Source organism: Populus trichocarpa, chromosome 17, assembly GCF_000002775.5.
Source record: "Populus trichocarpa isolate Nisqually-1 chromosome 17, P.trichocarpa_v4.1, whole genome shotgun sequence".
In the NCBI taxonomy this organism is placed as follows: domain Eukaryota; kingdom Viridiplantae; phylum Streptophyta; class Magnoliopsida; order Malpighiales; family Salicaceae; genus Populus; species Populus trichocarpa.
The window spans coordinates 1934553-1960638 of record NC_037301.2 but is presented as its reverse complement, the minus strand read 5'-3'; the positions used below and the strand labels follow the sequence as shown (position 1 = coordinate 1960638).

Sequence of the window (26086 nt, the reverse complement as noted above, 5' to 3'; positions counted from 1 at the left end):
ATAATAGCCTCCCCTCCCTTGGTTTTGAACCAAAGACAATAACTCACGATGACAAATTCACTTACCATCCCAACCAAGCCTCAAGAATCCATCAAAACACTAAATTAAAATTTGACATTTAGTTAAGGAACCCACTGGGACACAACTCCTGATTGGACCTCAGATTCTGGATTTGAATCATCTCTTATTTCGCACCTAATGCTGATAATTTGGAATGTGATCAGTCACATTTCCCTCAGAACATGAGACAGTCCATGCAATGCACACATGGAGAGCCACTGTTTTGTTCTTACTGGCTTCTCATCTGGCCAGAACCATTGAGTGATTTATCATGAGCTGTCCATTAAGTTCGTTCATCAATCAATTAGCAGTGTTGGCAGGAACATGTTGAAGCACTCATCTTTAACTCATCGATAGGCAATCCAGGACTCGTAGCAGATATCATGCTGGGAATTCTCGCAGTCAGATTGTGATTCAGTGATAAATGGATGTACAATTGGTTTTAATCACTTCATATATTGTACATAGAATGTTAACCATCATGCTGGACAAAGGCAGCAAACTTGAGACTTAAATATTCTATGCTACCTAAGAAGTTTTGGAGCTATAAAATAAAAAATCGGTAAAGGGAGGAGAAAACAAAGACCAATGATTTGAGTAACAGGTATAACAAAAGAGAAGATTGAAGGAAAAAATAAAATAAAATCAGATATCCATTAAAATTCAGCCGAACCAGGTACCCGAGGGAAAGGTATTGCATCTCTTATATTGTCTATTCCTGTAGCAAATTGAACGAGCCTTTCAAAACCCAGTCCAAAACCTGCATGAGGAACTGACCATACCGAAACAAAAGAGATCAGAACAATGCATGTTAGGCAGATTTTCAACTACTTGAGGATACTGAAGCAATCGAATAAAAATAGGACAAATTCCTGAAAACCATGCATTGTATGCAGTGTACTACTGAATTCTATGTAGGATAAAAACTGACATCAAATTGTTTTCCGTACTTCATTGAAGTTTCCAAGAACTTAGAGAACTTCAAAATAGAAATGAAATGCTCAGAACCAAAATCTTCAAATGACCAAGATATAAATTAGACCATCAGCTTCAAGCACAAGCCTCAACTTAAGAGAAATTGTGAACTTTAAAAATTGAAATTTCTCACCTGAACCATAACGGCGCAAATCAAGATACCACCAGAAGCTCTCCTTGTTCAGCTTTAGCTCATCTAAACGGTCTTCTATATATTCCAGCCGTTCTTCTCTTTGGCTTCCACCAATAAGCTCACCAACCTGACAAATAAAACAAATTCTTACATGATACATTCCACTAAGATAACATTTGCTAAACACCTTGTCCCCTGCACTCTGTTTTTTCTAAACTTATGCCCAAATAATTCATTTTAACCTCCTTAACAAGGGCTCACGTTGAAGTAAATCATAATAGGTTCTTGCTCTATGCAATCCACTCCATTGTGATGAGGTCATTAAATGCTTTAGAATATGACAACCAATAGTTTCTTGGCAGTCAAAAAACAAGTTAAAATGGAATCAGGAAATGGATATTTACCCGAGGAACCAGCATATCCATGGCAGCAACAGTCTTACCATCATCATTTTGCCGCATATAAAATGCTTTGATGTCCTGAGAGTTTTAGATTGAAGAGCCGCAGGACATTAACATTAATTCCAAGGACAATATACACTCCACAATATGTTTTTACTTACTTTAAAAGCGGAAATAATATGGACCAGGTGGCAGTCTGATGCATACCTTTGGATAATCTCTGATGATGACAGGGCACCCACCAAATACCTCTTCAGTTATGTATCGCTCATGCTCGCTTTGCAAATCACATCCCCATTCCAACTACAGGTCACAGATTCATTATTAAGCAGTAAATACTCTGTATAATCTTCATTTATTATTTAAGGAATGGTAAATTGGCTTAAAAGATTACTAAAGCAGTTCCAACCATAGAAAGATCAAATCAATGCTTCATAGTGAAAGTTTAAGATGGTTAAGCTGCAACTTCAAACTGGCTTAAAATGCAGGTATTCATGTTTTAATCAATCAAAAAGACTATGATGCCTATCCTCTGGCTCACCATAGTCAATTAACGTGTCATTTTGCCAAATCAGACAACATTTCATTACTGTAACGAATCAAGGCTGCAATAAGTGATCTTGTCATCACTCAGATGAGACAGAAACCGATAATAGTGATGAATCTTATTAGAAACCAAGAGCAAGACAAACTTCAAAGGCATAATCAGCATATATGCATTTCGGTTTAAGATACTACAAGTATGATATAACTATTTCTGGCATGTAATCAGGAAAATTAAAGGAAATTTAACAGAGAAATACAGTTTCTGATCTAATCTAAGACACAGTTAGTAGTAACTGCAGACTGATACACAACAGCATCTGCAAGAAATAGTCACCAGAAAAGTCTAAATATCACAATTAGTATGTAATACCGGGAATTCAAACTTCTTTTTTGCTTTCAGAAGAAGTTCAATTGCATCAGTGTAAGTCAACTGAACAAAGTCTTTCTCAACCACATCCTGTATAAAGCAAAGAAAATTGTGTAAGAAAAATATGGAAATTACATCTAGAGCCAAAACAACACAAGAATTGTGTTGAAACAACTGGAAAGTATGAAGCACAAGATATAAAGTTTGGAGAAAGATAAGTTACACTAGAGAGCTCATACACTCAATCGATCAATGATTCCCTTCTCAATCCAAGTATTGAAAAATTCCATGTCTTCCTTGCAGTTTTCAAGGATATGTCTCACCTTCCATATAAAGTTTTGTCAATCAATTATGGGATGGGAAAATTATGGGATGGGAAAAATATGTAAGTTTGTGTGCGTGGGTGCATGTGCAAGCTTGCCTTTAGCTGTATAGTGTTAAATTAACAATAGAGAAGATGTGAAAAGCAACATACTACATACTGGAGATAGGCAGTGGCGCAGGCCATGTCGTCATTCAGATCAGCAAATGCAAGTTCTGGTTCAATCATCTTAATTAAAGAAACAGAAAAATTATATGAAACTCATATAATGCATTATCCAGAAGAACAAAACTTGTCTTTTTAAAAAAACAGAGAAAACAAAACAAAGTACACCTACCCAAAATTCAGCCAAGTGCCTAGAAGTGTTAGAATTTTCAGCTCGAAACGTGGGACCAAATGTATATACCTAAAGAAGAGCAAAATTGTACCATAAGAGAAGGTTCAAATAGTTTTTATTTACTATCTGACATTAAAATAATGAGCAAAGAATAAGTGGAAATATATACATCCGAAAGAGCAGTGGCATATGTTTCAGCATTGAGCTGGCCAGAGACCGTCAGAAAAGCTGGTTTGCCAAAAAAGTCCTGAGAAATCAACGAAGGCAATGAAAACTATATCAGTGGAGCTCAATAACACTAGATTATCAACTTGCTTTCCATGTTTCCAAATTGATGTAGAGATAAGCTCGGTTTCAGTTGGCTGGTGTGGGGGGGGGGGGGTATATGTCAGCTGCCAGAACTAGCAAGCTTCTCAATCACAATGTTGATTTAACATGAAGGTTTGCCAAGGGACATGCAAGAATAAAATTTTCAGATAGCTAAAGATGTACTTTGTTCCTTAAGAAACCTGTCTGTAATTCACTTTGATTTTTGTGGCGGGATAGATAAGGGAATGGAGGGAGGGACATGCTATACTAAAGTCTACTTTTGAGCATACTAGCAAGAAAAAAGAATGTTCAACTCACCTGTGACCAATCAATTAACCCATCCTTTGTTTTTGGAATCCCATCCACCGGAGAATTGGCAGCTTCTTGAGAACCTGGAATCTGTTCATTAAAATTATTTTTCAGAAGCACAACGAAATCCCTACAATATAAGGGCAACAGTATTTTTATAAAACTATTGCAATGTTAGTTACTGGGGAATTACATAGCTTTGTCAAGTGCATTCTGTCCTCAAGTACATTATGTTAGCAAAATTGTGCATGTTTGTATATTTCAAAATACTAGTTAGATAGGATTGAAGCAAACCATGTAAACCAAATTACAGCTAATAACAGAAATCTTGGTGTACTTTTCAGTATCTTAATAATAATGTTTCTACAAGAAAATAAAATATGTGAACATTATGATATTAACCATCAAAAGTCATAAACAACTTAAGCGGTGCATACCAAAGTAGTCACACAGAACTGTTCACCGGCCCCTTCACAATCTGAAGCTGTAATAATAGGACTTGAGACCCAAACAAACCCATTTTCTTGAAAAAACTTGTGAGTGGCATATGCCAAAGCATTCCTCACCCTTGCAACCTAGAATCAATTAGCATCATTTACAAAGATGACAAAAAAATCAAGAAGAATAAGATCCATTGGAAAAAAGAGAGTATAAAACATGCTTGCCATATTAAGTGGGTAATGTTATTCATCATCAAGAAGGCACTACACCCAACCAAAACGTGGAAACAGAAAAAAGAACTAGAACCATACCGCACCAAATGTATTTGTTCGAGGACGAAGGTGAGCCTTAGTTCTCAAAAATTCTCTACTAACCCTTTTCTTTTGGATGGGATAGGAAGGATCACTCTTGCCAACCTATAACAAGAAAGGAGGTTTCAGGTGAAAACTAGCATGTAGATTGACACTCAAATGCCGATAGAGATCACATGAGAAACAGAAAGAACCATATCCTGATATACGAGGACCAGTTTTTTCAATTGCTTGTCATCTAGAATATCATTGGGGATAGAATAGATATGAAAACAATCGCCCAAAGACCTTGAGTTCATCTTTCGCTTCTTTAAAGTGTATGGTTTTATACAAGTAAAGATTTACTGCAACTTAATTGAGTTGTATAAGATGCAAAAATGTGAAAAATCATAATAACTTCTATTTGCTTTAGTGCACTCTTTTTAGATCCCTGTTTCTTCCTGCCATCTTTTAATTTGCCTCATCTGATAGTCCAGTCATTATAAATTCAAAAGGATTCAATTTTACTGGCAGTAGCTTTTCTGTAATCTGGGGGTGGAGGGATATAAGAATTAGCAGTAGCCCTTTCTAAGGCATGAGAGAACAAAATTAATTAATCTGTAAAAATTTCAGCAGCAATCCCTTACCACTAAGTAAATGCAAGTAATCAAATCATGTATAGATGAGTTCAAGTGAAAATTAGCTCCCTATCTACCAGGAATGCCAAAGAGTATCATACCGCTACTATTTTGATGACCTTCAGTTCCACCTTTTGTTTTGACCCTTGGCTCTTCACCACAGTTCCTTGCATCCATATTGACGCGCCAGTTGTTACCAAGCCAGATTCTACCTGTTAATAAGCTCCAAAGCTTGAATAAATGTAAAGTGACAGCAATACAGACCACATGAAAGATGAATACATCATTGTATAAACATACTATGAGAGCTTTTGAAATTCTATTAAAAGACAGAAAATTGATGCAGCTTAACATTTCAGAAACTAAATTATCATATAAATAAGTGTAGAAAAAAGAAGGTGAACAGAAGTGCCCTTGTTACTAGTTGTTTACACGAAGGATAATTTAGTTCTGTCAACCAAACTTAAGAAGCGAAGCTTAGATGTCAAGTCCAAAGAGATTATCTTCCAGAGCAAATTAAAATCTAGAAACTATACATACACAAATTATTGTATATGGTGATACCTGATCATAACCTTCAGCCTCCAAGTCCATTACACATTGCAAGTTTGACAGGCATGAACCATCATTAACCTGTTTGTGTTTAATAACAGAGATCCAATCAGCTAATCACAGAAGTAAAATTTAAAACAATATTAACATGGAAATCATAGGAGTAACCACCATTATTACCTCAATAAAAGTAACACTACTTTGAACTCGAAGTGTACGTACCCAACCCATTACAATGATGGTCTTCCCTACACGATCCAACCCTTCATCTGGACCACCCTTTATATCAGCAATCTTCAACTTCCTTCTAAATTCTCCAACTCTATTCCCAATTTCACCCTTCTTCTCTACTTTTGCACTCTCGCTAGACTGTAGAGCTCCAGAAATTACACTGCAGAAGAACCTCCGACAAGGCAAACCTGAAAGTTGCAATAGATGGTGGAACTTTGGAGGTATGGCATGAGGTTTCGTTATTGTTTTGAGGATACCAGACAGGTTACTAGGGTTTGATTTGGAGTAGAAGGATAGCAACCGGAGAGTTGACCCTGGGGTTAACCGGAGCGATGTAGCTGGTCCTAGCGCAGAAATTGCCATTTGGGTCTTATTTTTTTCTTATTAAGTGAATAGAATCGTATTAGTCACTAAAGTATTTCAAATAAACTGAATATATCTTTTGATATTATTCCATGGAATCCCCTGCAATATCAAGTAGAAATAGATAATATATTCATCAAAATAAATAAAAAAAGATAAAAATCTTAAACAAATGGTTCATTTTTGGTTCACACAAGATTGATGGAAATGGAACATAATCTCGTTCCATTCTTTTGTTTAACATTCTTGGCTTCCTAAAATCAATTAGCAAAATCATTCTAATTTCCACCATCAATTCCTAAGTAAACCAAACATTACCTAAAGTAAAAAAGATTGAAACTTCAGACAAAAGGGTAATATTTGGTTCACTCTAAGATTCAAAATGGAATGATATCTCTTTCCATTCTTTTGTTTAATTTTCTTTGGTTCGCTAACATCATGAATTACAATCCTTTCTAAACTTCCATCATCAATTCCCAAGTAAGAGACCAAGCATTGCCTAGTAGAACAAACCCAAGCACCATAAATCACCAAAAGAACACAACTTTTTACAACTGTTATATACAAACAACAGGAAAAAACATGACCAAAGAAACCAACTTTACCAAAATCTGTAAGAACCCAGTTGGTGTAAACTGTTAAGAACCATGTGGGCTGTGTTAAGATGGAACAACGTTCCAACTTACAACAATGGAGTACAAAACTCACCTGTTATGCCAGACAGACAAACATGGGCGAGGGATTTGTCTGAGAGTTTAGTGTTGGCGTTGAGAAAGAAGGGATTGAGTTAATGTACATGGAGATAAGGCCTTGACAGTTGATAGGTCTTTACGGGGCCCTAAGAGCCTTGTACACCCTCACGAGTTTCATGCAAGGAAAGAAAATTTTCGAAAATCTTTATATATATATATATATATATATATGAATGGAAAGATTTTTTAGTTAGGCTAGTGTTCACTCTTGTATAACCCGAACTGCCTCGGCTGGTTGGCCATGATCGGTCAAACCGGTGTTAATGAAAAAATAGAGAAAAAAAAAAGGTAAATCAACTTGTTGATTTTATTTTGAAGATTTTTATAAAAATAATATCATATTAAACTATTTGTTAAAAAAAATGTAGAGGGTTAACTTATAGATTTACCCTCTTTATGGGTAATCCAAGCCTAACTTGCCCTATTTGTTTTTACATTTAAAAAACACTTTTGAAAAAATTTAAAATTTTTTTATTTTTTTTGTTTTAAATTAATATATTTTTTGATGTTTTTAGATCATTTTGATGTACTAATATCAAAAATAATTTTTTTTTAAATATTATTTTGATACATTTCTGAGTGAAAAACACTTTGAAAAGTAACCACAACCATATTCTCAAACAGACATTCAAATTAGGTTTTGCAACTTTAGTTTCAGAAGGAATATATATATAAAAAATAAAAATATATTTAGTTAAAAAGATAAAAACTTAATAAATTTGTCTCTGTACAATTTTTTTCTGAGTGAATTTATATATTTTAGAACAAAACATACAAAAATACATGTTCTTAGAGAAAAAAAAAAAGGTAAATCAACTTGTTGATTTTATTTTGAAGATTTTTATAAAAATAATATCATATTAAACTATTTGTTAAAAAAAATGTAGAGGGTTAACCTATAGATTTACCCTCTTTATGGGTAATCCAAGCCTAACTTGCCCTATTTGTTTTTACATTTAAAAAACACTTTTGAAAAAATTTAAAATTTTTTTATTTTTTTTGTTTTAAATTAATATATTTTTTGATGTTTTTAGATCATTTTGATGTACTAATATCAAAAATATTTTTTAAAAAAATATTATTTTGATACATTTCTGAGTGAAAAACATTTTGAAAAGTAACAACAACCATATTCTCAAACAGACATTCAAATTAGGTTTTGCAACTTTAGTTTCAGAAGGAATATATATATAAAAAATAAAAATATATTTAGTTAAAAAGATAAAAACTTAATAAATTTGTCTCAATAAAATTTTTTTTGAGTGAATTTATATATTTTAGAACAAAACATACAAAAATACATGTTCTTAATATCTCTGTTTTTTTTCTTGAGATAATAACTACACGATGGTCAAGTTATATAAACTTCGACATGGTTTAATTTGAAAAGTGGTTTTAATTAAGGAATCGGGTTGAGAGATATTTTTTCTTTTTGTTTTATTTTTTTTAATTTTATCATCAAACTTTTTTTTTATCAATTATTCAGATTATTCATGGATCGAACAAGTCAACTAAGTTATATTGCGAATTTTTTATAAAATTTAGTTTTAAATACAAGCTATAAAAAAATACAATTGTATTGCTCGGCTGGTTAATGTAGGTTGCATTGCTAAAAATGATATTCCTTTCATTGGGTAGCGGGGAGGCGCCCTTGTTAGACATTGTTGCATATGCTGGGTATACCTTCACAGGCATGTGTTTTGCTGTCCTTGGAAAGATCTTATCTGGATACTCTTACTACATTTTGATGCCATGTGCCTGCTTATGCGTGGGAATTTTCTTGGTGAAGACAATGAATAGAGTACTTTTTGCAGAGGTGAGGAGCTTTGATTCTAGCAGACACCATTCTCTCTTGCTCCTCATCGCTTTAGTCCAGTTCCCATTTTTCGCATGGCTTGGCAATGTTGGTGTTAATTGGTTTCTCTAAACTGCTCTGTTATGTTGTAGAAACATGAATTTGTAGAGTTATGAAATATCAGAAATTTTTGGTATATAAGCTGATTTCGAGGTGATTGTTTTTGCTGATAAGCATGTGAATCCACTGCTCTTTTCATCCACATTGAAATCTGGGAAAGTCTGTGTTGTTTGATGTGTTGATAAAATGTAAGTTGCAACATTACAGATAATTAATTTATCCTATGGATAAATGGAAATTTGTTCAACACTGGAAATGCATTAATGAAGACTATAGATTATGACATCTTCTCCTTCGCTGGAACCACTGAACTATATTTTGGATGAAAATTAAACTCGCATCCCACCCTTGATTAGGAAGTGGAAGCTTGCCTCACTGGACTTTATTATAAGCTTGAGTACATGGAATTTGTTTGATGATCCGTTGTGAATTCACAGTAACTTCTCAAGTGCTGTGATCTTGCTGCCCGTCACACTCTGAGTTTGCCCTTTGCCCTCCTCTGCAAAACCGAATGTTTGGTGGACACCTTAAGCAATTGTGTGCAAGGTTGGCTCTAACTGCCACTGTCCCGTTAATAAACTGCGGTGGAAGATTTCCTATCAGAAAATTGTCTTCTAAGAGCAAGCTTTTCCATGAACTCCCCAGTTTGGCTCCATATTCTAGTGGGATTCGTCCAGAGAAATGATTATGGGATAGATCAATTGATGATAAATTCGCTATATTAACCAAGCTGATGGGCAGATGACCATGCAGCCTGTTAGCGTGTGCGTCCAGCACACGAAGCTGTAAACCTTCCCTAGGGTATGGCAATGGCTCCATTTCCGTGAATTGATTATTTGAGATGTTAAGGCGTTCCACCAGAGGCAAAGTGAGAATTTCCTGACGAATGAGACCTGAAAACCTGTTATCACTCAAATCTAGTACTGTGAGGTGTTGGAGGACGCTCACAGGTGAAACGTGTCCTGATAGTACATTATGGCTCAGCGACAATTTTCTCAAGTTCATTGGAAGATTGGGCACAATTCCATCTAGATTGTTGCTACTAAGATCCAATGTGCTCAGCTGCCACAATGCGGAGAGGTCTGGAATTCTGCCAGACAATGCATTGTTTGACAAGCTTAACTGCACCAAGCTTCTCAAAGTTGTAATATCGGCAGGAATTTTGCTAGAGAGGTGGTTTTGTGACAGGTCTAAGATTTGAAGATGCTTGAGATTAATGATTCCTTGAGGTATTCTCCCAGTGAAGAGATTTTGAGTCAATGATAGTCTGGTGAGCTTTTGAAGGTTGGCTATGGTTTCTGGTATTGGCCCTCGAAAGTTGTTTTTGCTTATCCTAAGGGAGGTAAGCTCTGTCAGATTCCCGATCGATGCTGTTAGAAAGCCATCATACCCAGCAGGATCAAGATCAATTGCCATTATACGGTTGGCCGAATTGTCCGTAGGGAATGTGCACACGATCCCTTGAAATAACCCTGCAGCCTCACATGGATCGAATGCGAAATCCCAGCTATGGAGGTAGGAATACCTCACAATCGAGACGGGATCGACGGCCTGCATCAGTGCCTGAAGGGCTTCAACATCTGATTTCAATGTTACTGAATGAACTCGAGATGGTATATGGAGTAGAACTATGGATACAGTGACAGAAAGCAAGCAAGAAGAAAGGAGGGAGCGCATTTGTTTGGCCATTGGTTCAAGGGAAGGCAGGCGATCTAAACTTTCGATGGTTTGCTTGGCTATCACAGACTTCGCACACTTATACACGGATGATTCATGACTATTTCATTGCAAGAAAGTGATTTAGAAACCTTTAAAGAATGATTTCATGGCGGTCATTCCACTTGAAACCATTTCAACTACCCTTCTTTAGAAAAACAAGATTGTGATCCTCAATTTTGATCTTAAAAAACAGCATGAGAATTGTTCTTTCAAGGAAGACATTTGTTAAAAACCTTGTCCCCTGCGCTCTCTCTGTTTTTTTTCTAAACTAATGCCTAAATAATTTATAAAAATCCAATATAAAATCAAGTGTAAATGGATGAATTTGAAAAATAAATTAATCTAATAAATGATTAAAGACCAAACACTTTGCAATTAAAAAAATAATGATCAAATTTAATATAAAAATCAAGTGTCAAGGGATGAAATTAAAAAAAACAAATCAACTCAATAAATGATTCAAGACCAAATACATTGCAATCAAAAGAATGAGGATCTAATTTAACTTAACAAACAAATAGACATACTTTCTTGTATTTTTGCAATGACTTGCACGGTTTTCTAGGAGGAAAGAGAGGAAAGAGGGGGGCGAGGAAAAAACTCGTTGTCGGAGCTCCACCACGCCTCCTCGCCGTACACACATCGAACCAACGTGATGGGGGTGGCGCGGCGCATCTAATGTCGTCCTGGAAAGCGGTGTTAGGTGTCAGGGCGCTGCACATGCCACCTGAAGAACACGAGCGGCGCCCACTTTCTTGCACGTGTCAACCACCTCCTCAATAAATATTAATTTACATTTATGAAATTACTCAATCACCCTAGACCCAAAATGAGAATTACAAAAAAAAAAAAAAAAACCTTAAGGAAAAACCAAAAGTGCCACTGCCTCTATTATTAATAGAGATTATCTTTGAGAGGCATTTAAGTAATTAACCAGTACAAAAAAATACATAAAACCTGAAAAGCCCTTAAACCTAAAGGATTTTTTTTTCTCCATGGGCTGTTTAGTAATTATATTGTAGCTAAAAATGCGAAATTACCTTCTAACCCCTAAACCCATGCTATCCCACCAAGGGAAAAATTACCCTTTCATTGTGGATTCACACATCGAAAAGTTGATGTATAAAGTATAAAGAGACTCAAATTCCCAAACAAATATAAGCTCATGCTTTTTTAAATTTAAATTTGATTTAGATTTAAAAATTAAATTTGAAAAATAGATTTATCTATAGTTTGTTTAAACAAAACACAATATAGCCCTTAATTTTCTCACAAGTTGACAAATCACACCCCTAAATAAATGTTGGTACCAAATCTTTTAATTTCTAAATTTTAACCTCCTTTTAAAAAAAAAATAAAGCAAATAGGGTCAAATTTAGATACAATTGCTTTATCTTTACAATACTTACAATACAAAGGCATCCAAAAATTTATTTTCTTTTGGCTTTGTATAGTAAGTTTGTAAAAATAAAAAAACATGAAAGCCCCTCCTGTTTTTCAAATCTTGAAAAACTTTGAAAGCGTCCATTTGAGAAGCGATCTACCTTGTCAACGAAAAACTCAAATATTTTCAGAAATGGTCTAATTATTAGAGGTGACCTACCCGTTGTTGTTAAAATATCAAAGATTTTTTGAAAGTGATCTAATTGTTCCAAACGACTTGCTCGTTGGTAAAAAAATACAAATTTTTTTTTTAAAATGGTCTAATTGATCCAGATGACTTGCTCGTTGTGTGAAAAAATTCAAAGATTTTTTTAAAATGGTTTAATTATTCCAGGCGACCTACCTGTTTGTGAAATACATGAAAGTGATTTCAACATTGATTTTATTTCTCAGGTGACCTATCAGTTTATAAAATATATGAAAGTGATTTAAAAAAGGGTCTTATTTTTAGGTGACCTACTTGTTAATGAAATACATTAAAATGATTTCAACATTGGTCTTATTTTTTAGGTGATTTATCCATTTGTGAAATACATGAAAGTGATTTCAATATTGGTTTTATTTTCTAGTTGACCTACTCGTTGTGAAATACATGAAATGATTTTAACATTGGTCTAATTTTCATGGGTGACCTGTCCACTAGTAAAAATACAAAGATTTTTCAGAATTGGTCTCATTTTTCTAGGTGACCTACCTGTTCATGAAGAAAATGAAAGTTTTTCAACATTGTTCTCATTGTAATGAGTGACCAATCTAACTGTGAAAAATACAAAGATTTGTCTAATTTTCATGGGCAACCTTTCTAGCTGGAAAAAACACAGAATTTTTAAGTGCTCTAATTCTTCCGGGTGACCTGCCCAAGTGAGAAATACAAAGATTTTCAGTTAGTTTCATTCTAATGAGTGACATGTCAAAGTGAAAAACATACAAAGATTTTTCAAAAGTAAAAACTTTTCAGAAGTATTTTCAAATTTGGTTATTTTGAAGTGGCCTGTCTTTTGATGGATCCCGTAGGGATTTTTCTTGTAAATTCTCTGCAAAAAACATTGTTCAATGCTTTGGAATTAGACGATATACATCTTTATCTGGTTTGAAATATAAGCTCCCCATTTCTTCTCAATCTCTTTCTTGCTTAATTGGTGAGGTCTAATATTTCTGATCCGAATTCTCATAATCACTTAACTTCTATCTCACTCGAGCTGGTCTATATAAGTCTTTTCCATAGTATTTTTAATTTTACACATGTCAGTCTTTATAGTGCCTATCGTGATCTATTTACTTGCTGAAAATTCTTTTTCTCGCTGATCAATTTGAGTGAATCATTCATTACTCCTTTGTCTTGTTGCTAGAAGTGTTCATTATTCACTTTTACCTTGAAATGATCAAATCGCCTTCCAAATACAATTTTACCCTTTTGTCCTGACTATCGCATGTGTGTGGCATCGTGTCGATTGTCCTCCCAAGTCGGGATCTTTATGGTGATGGGTGAAAAAAACAAGAAATTCTTGTTTCTTATCAGTAAAAAAAAAATGGAGCCATCACCTAATATTTTGGTCATTAGAAACCCCAATTGGTTTTAGAGTCTGTATATAGAGACTAATTGTGTATAAGAAAGATATATCGCCACAAATACATCTTATCTTAGGGAAGTTGCATTGTTTATTTGTCTGGCATAAATTAAGGTATTGTTGTGTTTTCTAACTATTTTTCTGCTAAAGGTTTTAAAAAAGTTCTTCTTAATAAGGAGATCCTTATCTTATTAGGTTGAAACTTAATCGTTCTAAAGTCAAAATGTAAAAATAAAAAAAATATCTTTTTATTTAATATCAGTAATACGTCTTATGTATAAGTTTATAATCTCGTATATTAAAAGAAACAAAATAGATTTTTGATATTTTTTGAAATGTAGAACAAGTTCTCATGGCTTTAATAAACTAGCTATTAAATCTAATATGCATGCAAAATAAAAAGATTATTTTTGTGATTTTTTTAGGATGCTAAATTATGCAAGTACTTTTTTTTTTGAGAAACTTGGCTTTATGCATACAAATAAAAACATATATTTTTATATTTTTTTAAATAAGGAACCTTTTTTATTATTTTTTCCCTAAAATTTTGAAAAAAGACTTGTATATTTAATATCGGGTCAGTATCTTACAGTATAAGTTTACAACCCAAATATTAAATAAAAAGATTGGAAAACACGTGAGGGACCATAAAAAATTATAAAATGATTTTTCATTTTTTTTTAGAATTGTCTTGAAATTATTTAAGGTTTATTTGATAAAAACACAAATAAATCAGCAAAAATAACTATAAAAAATTTGTTAGGACGTGTTTATCAAACACATTCTAAGAAACAAAAATATATTTTTTCATTATAAAATTTCAGAACAACAGCATTTAAGGGCTCAACCTAGCCACGAGGCCGGGCCTTGACCAAAAACCTCAATAGTTTATCCAACCTAAAATTTAAAACACCCATAAAATTTATTCAAATATTTCAAATTGAAGCCCAGCCCATCAAACAAGAAGACATAAACTATAATAAATTAATAATGATAAAGGGTCTGCACCCAAAAACTCTCAAGTCTCAATTTACCTACATCCCCAGCATTCATATTTACCCAGAAACATGCATTTTCCAGCCAAATGGAAATGGTACTCCTATTCATGTTTTTGCCAGTTTCAAACTAGGATGTTAACTAAAGAGAACACAGTCCATCTAAACATGCAGTATCGTAACAAGAAAAGGAAGGGTTATACCTGGAGGCTCACGACTGCACAGAGGATGTGTTTGCTTCCATTGCTGTGCAGGGCTTAGAGAAGTTACCGAACTGTAAACCTCTGTTGTTGCTATGATGGAGAGGAAAAGACCAGTTGTTACTCTGCTACTGCTACTTGAAGGAAGCTTCTGTATCGTGACCAGTTGACTGCTGATGAAAAAGACCCTCTAGTACTGTTGCTCACAGTGTAGAGGAGGTGAAGGTTGAACTGCCATTACACAGTTTGAATCAAAGGCTGCTCACGGTTTGAAGACTTTGCTGTTGTTGACGTGGCTCTCGGCTGAACTAGTATTGCTATGACTTGTCGTTGTAGCTGCAATGAATGGAGAAGATGAAGTCACAGGTGTGCTGGTGTTGGTGTCATTCATGAGTTAATGGAATATCGATCCTTATGTTGAGAAATTGACAACGGAAAATACAAGATTATTTTTGCAGGTAGAGTATGCTGGGTAATTTTTTGGGAGAGAATTTGCTGGTCTTTTTAATGTAATAAGAGCTGGAATTTTAGTTTAGAGTGAAGTACAAATACCTGAGCAGAAGTTTTTATAAGATTTGCGTGGAAGGGTGAAGAGATGAGGAAGAAATTAGAGCTGGAAGGAGAGCACTTGAACATCTTTAATTTTCTCTTATTTAAACGAGAAGAAGATGATGAATAGTGAAATTATGGTATTGTTTAATTTGATTTCTAAACTTTTAGAATTTTGTAATGAAACCCCCAACCAGCACTAATTTTTTGAATCCCTTGCAGTTTCACCCTTGGCTTTCTTTGACTGGACCCTTAAATTTTTATGTTATTTTACAAAATGATCCTTGGTTTCAAAATTTTTCAATTTAACGTCTAATTAACCTTCAAACTTTGATTTCCTTGTAATTTTGTTCATCTTTTCACTCAATCGAACTTGTATAAATTAAACTCTGTCTTTTAAAATTTTAATTTTATCAATTAAACTCAAGTTAGACTTTCAAACTTAATGTTTCACTGATTAAGTCCTTAATAAAATTAATTTGACTCATTAAAAGTCTAATTAAGTTCTTATACTTAATTATTTTGTTTAATTTGACCCAAATTAATTCTTAAACTTAATTAATTCTTTATTGGGTCTATAATTAAATCAAATTGCCCTATTAAAAGTCTAATTAAGTCCTCAAACTTAATTTTTATGAAGATTCATTTAATAATTATTTTGTTTGACTTTGAATCTGCATTGTTCTTCAGTTTTAGATATAATAAGATACAACTGGGCTTCTAATTTTGTCCAAAACTCCAGTTTGATTCATCTATGTATTCTTTTTTTCAGCCAATTCTTACCAAGTTGCTCTTTTTTATTTTTTTATTGTTTTTTATTTTTAAAAAATAATAATTTTAGAAAAAATCAGAATTAAATTATGAAACTGACCGTTAGCTCTAAGTATGCTTTGTCATTGACTTAAATAAAGAAGAGCATGGGAAAACAAATCGAATGTGAGGGAAAAGGTTGAGAGTTTTGACTCACGTGTTCTCTTTGTGTTTTTCGTCGGGTGAGAAGACTATGCATAGGAGAAAATAGCTTTACTTTTTTTTTTTTTTATCTTCTCCTTTTTTTCTAGTTCTCTTTCAAATTTAAATTTGAAAAATAAATTTATCTATATATAAAAAAACGTGACTTGTATATGACTTGCATTCACCTAGTTAATCAACGTATTGAATTTTGTTTTTAATTTTTTACAGAACAATATAATTTTAGATTTTTTTATTAAAAACAATTTAGAAGATTAACCCGGATCAACTTGAATTTACCCTCCCGATTTATGATCTAAACCTTGCTTTAAATTAACTCTCAGATTAGGTTTTATAATTTTGGTAAAAAAAAAAACTTATATAAAAAAGACAAAAATATATTTGATTAAAGATATAAAAACTTAAAATAAATTATTCTCTATAACAGTTTTTAAATAAATTTTTATATTTTAAAACAAAAGATATAGAAACACATATTCTTATTATCTCCGTTTTTTTCTAGATAATAACTAAACAATAACTAAGTTGATCGAGTCACGTCATAATAACTTCTATACTGAAAAGTTTGGTCGAGGGATTTTTTTTAATTTAATTTTTTTTAATTTCATTGTTAAACTTTTTTTATCAGATATTCAAGTTATTTATGATCTAGCCAAATTATTTGAATCACATTAAAATATTTTTTATATAATTTAATTTTAAATTTCTAATAAAAAGATTTAAGAATGACACATCAAATTAAATTTAATAATAATATAAAATATTTCTTAAATATTTTTTTGGTTATGTTTTTAAAAAATAATATGATTCCAATTTCCAACTACGGCGGAGGGCAGTCGGCAAGCTAGTAGATTGTAAAAAACTCTCACCTTTAAATTTGGAGCTCCGACCCTTTACTTGTCAATCCCTAATTGGCCCAATGATGCAAAGAAAATTAGTCAAATCTATAAAGAAAAAGAACCAACGCTCCTTTGCACGTGCACAGCACGTGCCACCACCCTTACATAATTCCCATTCCTTCTCAAGAATCCACAAACCGTTACTTGCATACATAGTTTTCTTTTCCTCGGTTCCTTTTTAGAATAAAATCCCATCACCGGTAAACCCAAGATACGATCGCCAGAAAACACCACCTAAATCTCCGGCTCCAGGTCATATTCTTAGATCCATGTTTAACTGTATTTTTCTGTATGCGTTTGTGTGTATGTTTTAATGCAAATAGATTAGGTAGATTGATTGAATGGTACGTGCTTATGCTGTGAATTTGATGGGATTCGGGGTTTAAGAATTTTTTGGGATTTATTAAAATGGGTTGTTAAGATTTTGTGTCATTGAGGGAGTTTAGTTTGGTTTCTGAAGAGGATCGGTAAATGGGTCTTGTAGGCATGCAGTTTTGGGTAGGTTAATTTTTTTGGAGTTGTGGTGTATGATGTCAATTGTTGGAAGTTGAAGGAAAGGTGCTGCTAGGTGCTTGATGTGTTTTGGATTGGCAGGAGAGTTTTGGGAGGTTTAGTGACGGTGTTTAATTGTTTAGAAAGAAAGAGGAATATGTTTAGGAATATAGGATGCGTGAGGATTTTGACTGTGGATGGAGGTGGGGCTGTGTTTTTACAAACAATGGATGTACTGGGAACCTCCCTTTTGCCTTTTGTTTCATGAGCTCCACATGAGATCCTGAGTCCGTGTCGGTTGCTTAGGACGTGGTCAGATTGTAAGTTATATCTTTTCCAGGCCTGTATATTCTGGTGATTTGAGGGGGGGGGGGGGGGGGGGGCGGGGGGTGGGGGAGATATTTGGAAGATGGTCCATATGCCAATTAAACCATGAGAATATGCAGTAGATGGAGGAGAATGTATTTTGATTTTAGTATTATATGAAACTTCATAAGCCTCAAGTTAACAGTTTCATTTTAAGGATGCATAAGTCATCCTCTTTCTTAATAATATTAAGTGAGATCAGTTGTTCCCTGTTGAGCTTGAAACTTTTCTTCTATTTTATTTGAATGACCTTATGGATTTAATTGGTTTCTGAAAAAAATTAGAATTTAAGCATCCATTAGTAATCAGTGCTTGATTGACTCAGCTAAGAGACATTCAGTGCTAATGAGCAGTTCTTATGGAAACAAATTTGTTCTGATTTTTTTCGCTCCTAAGTGCAGAAATGTATAACAATGTGGGACCTCAGCCTGGGGTGCCAAGACCTCCAACCAACCCCCAGCCCAATCCATTTGGGAATTCCTTCTACGGAGCTGGTTCAGGACTTATGAAAGGTGGGCTGGGTGCATATGGAGAGAAAATTTTGGGCTCAAGTTCTGAGTATGTACAAAGCAATGTAAGTAGCATTCTGAGGCTTTTATGTCAAATCATTGTGGTTTAAGCTTGCTGTTAGCCAAATGCTTCCGTTCTGGTTAAGCATGCAGTTCAGATGTGATTTATGTTGGACACCTCGAAACCTCATGCCAATGTCTTTAAACCGCTGGCATTTGCACCAATTCATTCCTCTTTTACATAAATGTTATGGGTTCATTTTAGAAATTTTTTCAATGAAAAGAAAGATAAAATTTTCTATTCCCATTTCAACATTTCATTCTTGGGAAGATTAGATTGTTGTACTTTAGTTTGATAACTATGTGATTTTAACTGACATTTTCTTTTAAATAAACAGATAAGTAGATACTTCTCTGATCCACAGTACTATTTCCAAGTGAATGACCAGTATGTGAGGAACAAACTGAAGGTTGTTTTGTTTCCATTTCTGCACAGGGTAACTTATCTAATCTAATGCTTTTTTCTAGCCCACACCATTTTTTTCATATTGTCGTGAACTTTTGTCCTTACCATGCTTTTCTCAGGGACATTGGATGAGGATAACCGAGCCAGTAGGGGGCAGGCTTTCCTATAAACCCCCAATCTATGATATAAATGCACCAGACTTGTACATTCCATTCATGGCATTTGGTACCTATGTTGTTCTTGCTGGCTTGTCGTTGGGACTTAATGGAAAGTAAGTAGATTATATTCTCCAGTCAACCCAGCTTAACCTTAATAACTACTACATGTGCTGCCAGCAAGCTTGATCACTTTTCTGTGTTGGATGCATCTATGAATATCACCTCTGTTAACCCTAGTTGCAGTAATCATATGTTGGCAATTGTGAGTGACAGTGTTGCTTAATGTTATCACTCTCATCCCCTGATCCTGCACTCCAGCTTCTTTGTCTTTCATATTTTTCTTCCTCTTCCATAATTTTTGTGCGTGTCCAGGGATATCTGTGCTTGTATCTGTAAGCTTTAATAAAGCAAGTAATTTCTCAGCCTGATGAACCATTAGTTGCATTACATCTTTGATTCCACCAGATCTTCTATTTCATTTTCTTTTGCCTTTAACTTCATTTATCTGAGATCAAGTTAATTCCATTTGATGCTAGGTTTAGCCCAGAAGCTATCAATTGGCTGTGGCTGGTCTGGACAGGATGCTTTGTCCAAACCAGCCAAAAAATATCTGGAATTGGATCACATCATTGAACTTCAACTTTCTTTATCTTTAATTTGGAAATTAATTTCATGCTCTAAGCTCTGAAGTTTAATTCCATTTGATTCCAGATTTAGCCCAGAAGCTCTCAATTGGCTGTTTGTCAAGGGATTGCTCGGCTGGTTTATGCAGGTTGCATTGCTCAAAATGATACTCCTTTCATTGGGTAGCGGGGAGGCGCCCTTGTTAGACATTGTTGCATATGCTGGGTATACCTTCACAGGCATGTGTTTTGCTGTCCTTGGAAAGATCTTATCTGGATACTCTTACTACATTTTGATGCCATGTGCCTGCTTATGCATGGGAATTTTCTTGGTGAAGACAATGAAGAGAGTACTTTTTGCAGAGGTGAGGAGCTTTGATTCTAGCAGACACCATTTTCTCTTGCTCCTCATCGCTTTGGTTCAGTTCCCATTTTTCGCATGGCTTGGCAATGTTAGTGTCAATTGGTTTCTCTAAACTGCTCTGTTATGTTGTAGAAACATGTATTTGTAGAGTTATGAAATATCAATTTTTTTTGGTATATTAGCTGATTTCGAGGTGATTGTTTTTGCTGATAAGCATGTGAATCCACTGCTCTTTTCATCCACTTTGAAATCTGGGAAAGTCTGTTGTTTGATGTGTTGAGAAAATGTAAGTTTCAACATTACAGATAATAAATTTATCCTATGGATAAATGGACATTTGTTCAACACTTGAAATGCATTAATGAAGAGTACAGATTATGACACCTTCTCCTTCGCTGGAACCACTGATTAGGAAGTGGAAGCTTGCCTCACTGGACTTTATTATAAGCTCGAGTACATGGAATTTTTATGATGAACCGTTGTGAATTATCAGTAACTTCTCAAGTGCTGTGATCTTGCTGCTCGACACACTCTGTGTTTGCCCTTTGCCCTCCTCTGCAAAACGGAATGTTTGGTGGACACCTTAAGCAATTGTGGGCAAAGTTGGCTCTAACTGCGACTGTCCCGTTAATAAACTGTGGTGGAAGATTTCCTATCAGAAAATTGTCTTCTAAGAGCAAGCTTTTCCATGAACTCCCCAGTTTGGCTCCGTATTCTAGTGGGATTCGTCCAGAGAACAGATTATGGGATAGATCAATTGATGATAAATTCGCTATATTAACCAAGCTGATGGGCAGATGACCATGCAACCTGTTAGCGTGTGCGTCCAGCACACGAAGCTGTAAACCTTCCCTAGGGTATGGCATTGGCTCCATTTCCGTGAATTGATTATTTGAGATGTTAAGGCGTTCCACCAGAGGCAAAGTGAGAATTTCCTGACGAATGAGACCTGAAAGCCTGTTATCACTCAAATCTAGTACTGTGAGGTGTTGGAGGACGCTCACAGGTGAAATGTGTCCTGATAGTACATTATGGCTCAGCGACAATTTTCTCAAGTTTATTGGAAGATTGGGTACAATTCCATCTAGATTGTTGCCTACTAAGATCCAATGTGCTCAGCTGCCACAATGCGGAGAGGTCTGGAATTCTGCCAGACAATGCATTGTTTGACAAGCTTAACTGCACCAAGCTTCTCAAAGTTGTAATATCGGCAGGAATTTTGCTAGAGAGGTTGTTCTGTGACAGGTCTAAGATTTGAAGATGCTTGAGATTAATGATTCCTTGAGGTATTCTCCCAGTGAAGAGATTTTGAGGCAATGATAGTCTAGGTGAGCTTCTGAAGGTTGGCTATGGTTTCTGGTATTGGCCCTCGAAAGTTGTTTTTGCTTATCCTAAGGGAGGTAAGCTCTGTCAGATTCCCGATCGATGCTGTTAGAAAGCCATCATACCCAGCAGGATCAAGATCAATTGCCATTATACGGTTGGCCGATTTGTCTGTAGGGAATGTGCACAAGATCCCTTGAAATACCCCTGCAGCCTCACATGGATCGAATGCGAAATCCCAGCTATGGAGGTAGGAATACCTCACAATCGAGACGGGATCGACGGCCTGCATCAGTGCCTGAAGGGCTTCAACATCTGATTTCAATGTTACTGAATGTACTCGAGTTGGTATATGGAGTAGAACTATGGATACAGTGACAGAAAGCAAGCAAGAAGAAAGGAGGGAGTGCAGTTGTTTGGCCATTGGTTCAAGGGAAGGCAGGCGATCTAAACTTTCGATGGTTTGCTTGGCTATCAAAGACTTCGCACACTTATAATGGCATTCTGATAATAGATGATTCATGACTATTTCATTGCAAGAAAGTGGCTAGCCATGCCAAGAAAGTGATTTAGAAACCTTTAAAGAATGATTTCAAGGTGGTCATTCCACTTGAAACCATTTCAACTACCCTTCTTTAGAAAAACAAGATTGTGATCCTCAATTTTAAATAAAAAACAGCATGAGAAATGTTCTTTCAAGGAAGAAATTCAAAGACTCTGACCCACTAGAGGTAATTTAGCAAACATGGTGCCATTGTCATCCATTGAACTGCACCAAACATTAGCTTCATGTTCAATTTTATATTTGCAAGCACAACCCGAAATTTGACTCTGTTTTGAGAGTTATAACCCTCCCACAATCAAATTAATATGGCTCCCAATCCTCCCCCATTAAATGGCAATGCTTGCTTAATTTATCATTTCGACTGATATGCATTTCCAGGGAAAGAGTAACCCTAGCGAGAAACAATCCATATACTTGCAGCTAGTAATATCCTGGCACACAGATATACATGCAATAGCTGAGAATCATACATTGAGCTATTACAATCAAGAGCACTGATTGATGTGATTGCTCTTTCAAATGGAAAAAAGAACTAACAAAAATAACAATATATAGGATAACATGGAAAATGAATCCCCAGAGCTGACTGTGATGCTACTCTCTAGTCCTTAAAATGCAGAGTTTCATGCCCGTGTATGCAAATACATACTATATAGTATATACATACATCAATGCCTACGGGAACTTAGAGAAAGCATGTATAGTTCCTTAAAAGTTGAACTCAAAAGTGCTGAGTTCAACACCCCAAGTTCAGCCAAGATCAGGCACAGTTAAGTACTCGTCCTCATCGTCTGAGATTTCAATTCTAGGCTTCTTATGGGGCATGCTGGATTTGGTGGGTCTGCATGAGTTCACATTGGTTGGTGGTGAGATTGGCAGTTGAGGAACTTCAGCTGCTGCTAGAGCTTCTTGAGGAAGTTGCTCACCGAAAAGACCCATGTCAGCTAGCCACTCAAACTCTCCTAACTCAAGTTGCTCTTTCTGCCCAGGTAAGAAACAAGAAGGTTAAGAAAGGACATTGACATTTGAGCGACAATGCTCAATCCAACAGCTTTGACATCAATTATTTTTCGTCATCATATAACAGGAAAATGAAAAAACATTAGCCTACATTTCACGAAGGCAAGGTTGGGTGCTCAGAGGGGTCATTGAAATGCAAAATCAGAAAGTAACTGCTAGTTTCCATATTTAGAGAGCTACTATAACTTCCTTGTTCTCCAAGAGACAGATTATCTTGGGTTGGGATTAGGGCAAACTATATTTGGAAGAACTATATACCATTATACAGTCAATCAATAGTCTATGTCCTAAGATCTTGGGCAGGCAATTCCCACTTTATCCCAATCTTTTCATTCTTTGGGAAGACAATATTGGATGTAAACAAAATTCAAGGGAATGTATTTAGTCCTCACAAAAGCTTCTTATTACCTTGTCAGTGGATGATTCAAACTCGGAAAACTGTAGCAAGTCATCAACTGCCCATGAAGTGGCGAAGCTCGATGTTTGCTGTGCAGGGATTTTCATGGGAGTTTGCTGTGCGCTCTGATTTGGTGGCCCTGAAGAATTCGTCTGCGTGTCCTTGGAGCAACTCGAGCTTAAAGCCACTCGGATTCCAGTGGCCAGAAACCGCTGGTGATTCGCAGAAAGGCTACCAGCTGAATGGATTGGTTCATCACAATCCCGGCAAAAGAGGGCCCTGTCTTCAACACAGAAAATGAAAGCTGCCTTCTCCTGAAAAATCAAATAAATTAGAGAGACAGATGAGAAACACCTCCCAATCATAAGAATAGAAATTCATGGACATACGAAAACTCAACGAAGAGCATTAAGCCTGTCATTTGATAATTAAAACTAAAATTGAGCATTTTACATATCAAGTAACTTCATCTGTTATTCAAAAAACATAAAAGAACCCCTCATAGATTAACCCTTAATAAGTGGACAGAACCTGCAAGGCCTCATCTTCTCATCGGCTAATGTAGGCCGCCTAGGTGTCTTTTGTAATTGAATTCAAGATGAATGCCTCAACTACACATTCCTAGCTGGTCCCTTTTCCATAGACTAACCCTGTGAAACTCTATCTCTTTCAATTTAACTTTTTTTTCTACTATGAATCACCATAAACATCTCAAGATCCATACAAATCTACAACGAATTTCTTGATTTGAACAAGGTATCAGAGTGGATCAACAATAGAATAAATCTTAGGATAAAAGTCCTCAATAAGTTAATGCTCAAATATCTGCCAAAACACAACACAAGAAATTGATTCTACAATCATCATTCAAGATCTCAACCTTCAGCAATGATTCCTTAGGGCATTCCCCTTCTTATGTCTTCTTGGAACTCAGAATGAGTACAAGTAAATAAATAAATATACATGCTCAAATTCCATATTTTGCAAACACAAAACAATTAGCCATAGATAGATCACAAATGCAATAGGTTCACCTAATAGTCGAGAATTAAATAATAATACCAAAGGTGATAAAGAAAAGTACTTGGCATATATCACATGGAGGCAGCTTGTTGGAGAGGCACTGGAGAAGAAGCCTTTGGTGCTTGCTAGCAAGCTTGTTTGCTGCATGAACTTCTATGTCACATTTAGCACAAAGTGCAGCCTCATCAGCACAACAAATCACTGTGGCGGGTGCTTTCTCACACACATCACACTGAATCTTCATCTTGCTTAAAACAGACCAAACCTCCTCCTCTCTTTTAGCAGATCCCCACTTGGTTACACCTTCTCCAGTTTCTCTCTACCTTTTAAGTGAACTCAGCATACAGTAAATGAGACAGTGAAACATATGTTTCAAAGTAGCTCAAAAAACAGCCTGAAATGATAATAATCTTTTCCCCAAGAAACTACTGGCGAAACAACAAGAGAAAGAAAGAGTTTGGCCACGAAGAAAAAGGAAAGAACAGAAGAAGAGAAGAAAAACTATGAGAAGGTATAATAATAGAAATGGAAGATGGGAGCTTTGTGAAGTACTGTATAATGCAAGCAAGAATCTGTGGAAGATACAGAAAGAGGAGTGTTTGGTGGAGAAACCAAGAAGCTGAGTGTGTGCAGATAAGGCTCAGAGATTTTGCGAATCAAAAACTCAAAGCCTTGTGCATGACATCAATGCATTGTGGGGTCGGACCTCCATGTGTGGATGTAGTTTTGTCAGCAAAGAGCAAGTACTTAAAAGGTGAATGAAGAGTGCATAGCGTGCAACATTCGTCTCCAATCTATTCATGAATCTCCAATCTATTCATGAATCTTCAATTTGATCCTTAAACTATTTTTTTCAATTGGGTCATTAATGTAATTACATTCCTTCTTTATCTTCTTTTGCTCATGTACATTAATATTTTTTTTGTTTTATATATATATATATAAAATACTATTTTGTACAGACTTTAACAATATTTTTAATGAATTATGATAATTTAATAAAAGATTACTCCGTTGAGAAATTCTACTACAGAAGAAATAAAATTGATAAAATGAATTATCTCAGGATTTAATTGAAAATCAGCTAATACATGAAGGATGAAAACGAAGTTTCCCCTTAGTTTTTCTTTTGATGGATTGAAAATCAATATCACGTGATTTGGAGGCATCTCCGGGGACGGCTGCTTGCTATAGGTTGCCGCCATTCCAGTGGGGACTGTTTTGCACGCGCCTCCAGTGCACGTAAAGTAGACAATTCGTCCAGCTGCTGCTTTGCTCCAACAAAAGCCTCGTGGGTTCTTCTTCCATTTTAAGCTCTTTTTCCAGCTCATCACAACAACTTTTGTCTTTTGTTATAAATAACACACATAAAATTTTCTCTTCGGTTGCGTATAGTTAATATCATGTAACAGAAAATAGATATAGAAGATATCTAATTATATATATATATATATAAAATAAATATGTTTTTATTATAGTTTGGGGGTAATTTTT

The 26086-nt window shown here is 35.2% G+C and overlaps 6 protein-coding genes across 12 annotated transcripts in view; 2 read left to right on the top strand and 4 right to left on the bottom strand.

The window, feature by feature from the left end:
• Nucleotides 1-473: 473 nt before the first annotated feature.
• Nucleotides 474-7150, bottom strand: LOC18106906 (asparagine--tRNA ligase, chloroplastic/mitochondrial). 4 transcript variants are annotated; one of them, XM_052448759.1, is made up of 16 exons: nt 6983-7150; nt 5903-6376; nt 5693-5761; nt 5230-5340; nt 4512-4616; nt 4197-4334; nt 3769-3849; nt 3311-3388; nt 3142-3210; nt 2958-3032; nt 2722-2805; nt 2486-2572; nt 1777-1872; nt 1573-1647; nt 1169-1295; nt 474-832 (listed from the first exon to the last, which is right to left on the bottom strand). In XM_052448759.1, the coding sequence occupies exons 2-16, from the start codon at nt 6272-6274 to the stop codon at nt 717-719; spliced, it is 1683 nt and encodes a 560-aa protein (XP_052304719.1). In that variant the 5' UTR covers nt 6275-6376; nt 6983-7150; the 3' UTR covers nt 474-716. The 4 variants fall into 4 exon arrangements, with proteins under 4 accessions (XP_052304719.1, XP_006372859.3, XP_024444162.2 ...); XM_006372797.3 differs by having other exon boundaries at nt 5861-6376; nt 6983-7149; XM_024588394.2 differs by having other exon boundaries at nt 5861-6376; nt 6880-7142.
• Nucleotides 7151-9085: 1935 nt separating this feature from the next.
• The window catches only part of LOC18106904 (LRR receptor-like serine/threonine-protein kinase FLS2), a 71943-nt gene continuing 54942 nt past the window's right edge, over nt 9086-26086 (bottom strand). The window contains exons 1-2 of one of the 4 annotated variants that reach the window (XM_052448428.1): nt 21665-22442; nt 9086-10283 (exon numbers count right to left, since the gene is read on the bottom strand). In XM_052448428.1, the coding sequence (XP_052304388.1) occupies nt 9386-10283; nt 21665-22110 (1344 nt within the window). In that variant the 5' untranslated portion in view covers nt 22111-22442 and the 3' untranslated portion in view covers nt 9086-9385. Of the gene's footprint in view, nt 10467-21664; nt 22443-26086 lie in introns of those variants that run through there. The other 3 variants (XM_006372795.2, XM_052448430.1, XM_052448427.1) reach the window with 3 other exon arrangements.
• LOC18106903 (uncharacterized) lies at nt 17390-20647 on the top strand. The gene is made up of 5 exons (XM_024589241.2): nt 17390-17538; nt 18546-18718; nt 19052-19150; nt 19239-19390; nt 19989-20647. Exons 2-5 carry the CDS (start codon nt 18548-18550, stop codon nt 20374-20376), a joined length of 810 nt encoding a protein of 269 aa, XP_024445009.1. The 5' UTR covers nt 17390-17538; nt 18546-18547; the 3' UTR covers nt 20377-20647.
• The window catches only part of LOC127903909 (uncharacterized), a 62178-nt gene continuing 53481 nt past the window's right edge, over nt 17390-26086 (top strand). The window contains exon 1 of the mRNA XM_052448431.1: nt 17390-17538. The gene's annotated coding sequence lies outside the window, so the exon portion shown is untranslated. The remainder of the gene's footprint in view (nt 17539-26086) is intronic.
• LOC18106901 (B-box zinc finger protein 25) lies at nt 22598-25309 on the bottom strand. Its single transcript, XM_006372792.3, has 3 exons — nt 24654-25309; nt 23581-23883; nt 22598-23133 (listed from the first exon to the last, which is right to left on the bottom strand). Exons 1-3 carry the CDS (start codon nt 24834-24836, stop codon nt 22903-22905), a joined length of 717 nt encoding a protein of 238 aa, XP_006372854.2. The 5' UTR covers nt 24837-25309; the 3' UTR covers nt 22598-22902.
• Nucleotides 22598-26086, bottom strand: part of LOC127904496 (B-box zinc finger protein 24-like) — a 61100-nt gene continuing 57611 nt past the window's right edge. The window contains exon 4 of the mRNA XM_052448433.1: nt 22598-22866. The gene's annotated coding sequence lies outside the window, so the exon portion shown is untranslated. The remainder of the gene's footprint in view (nt 22867-26086) is intronic.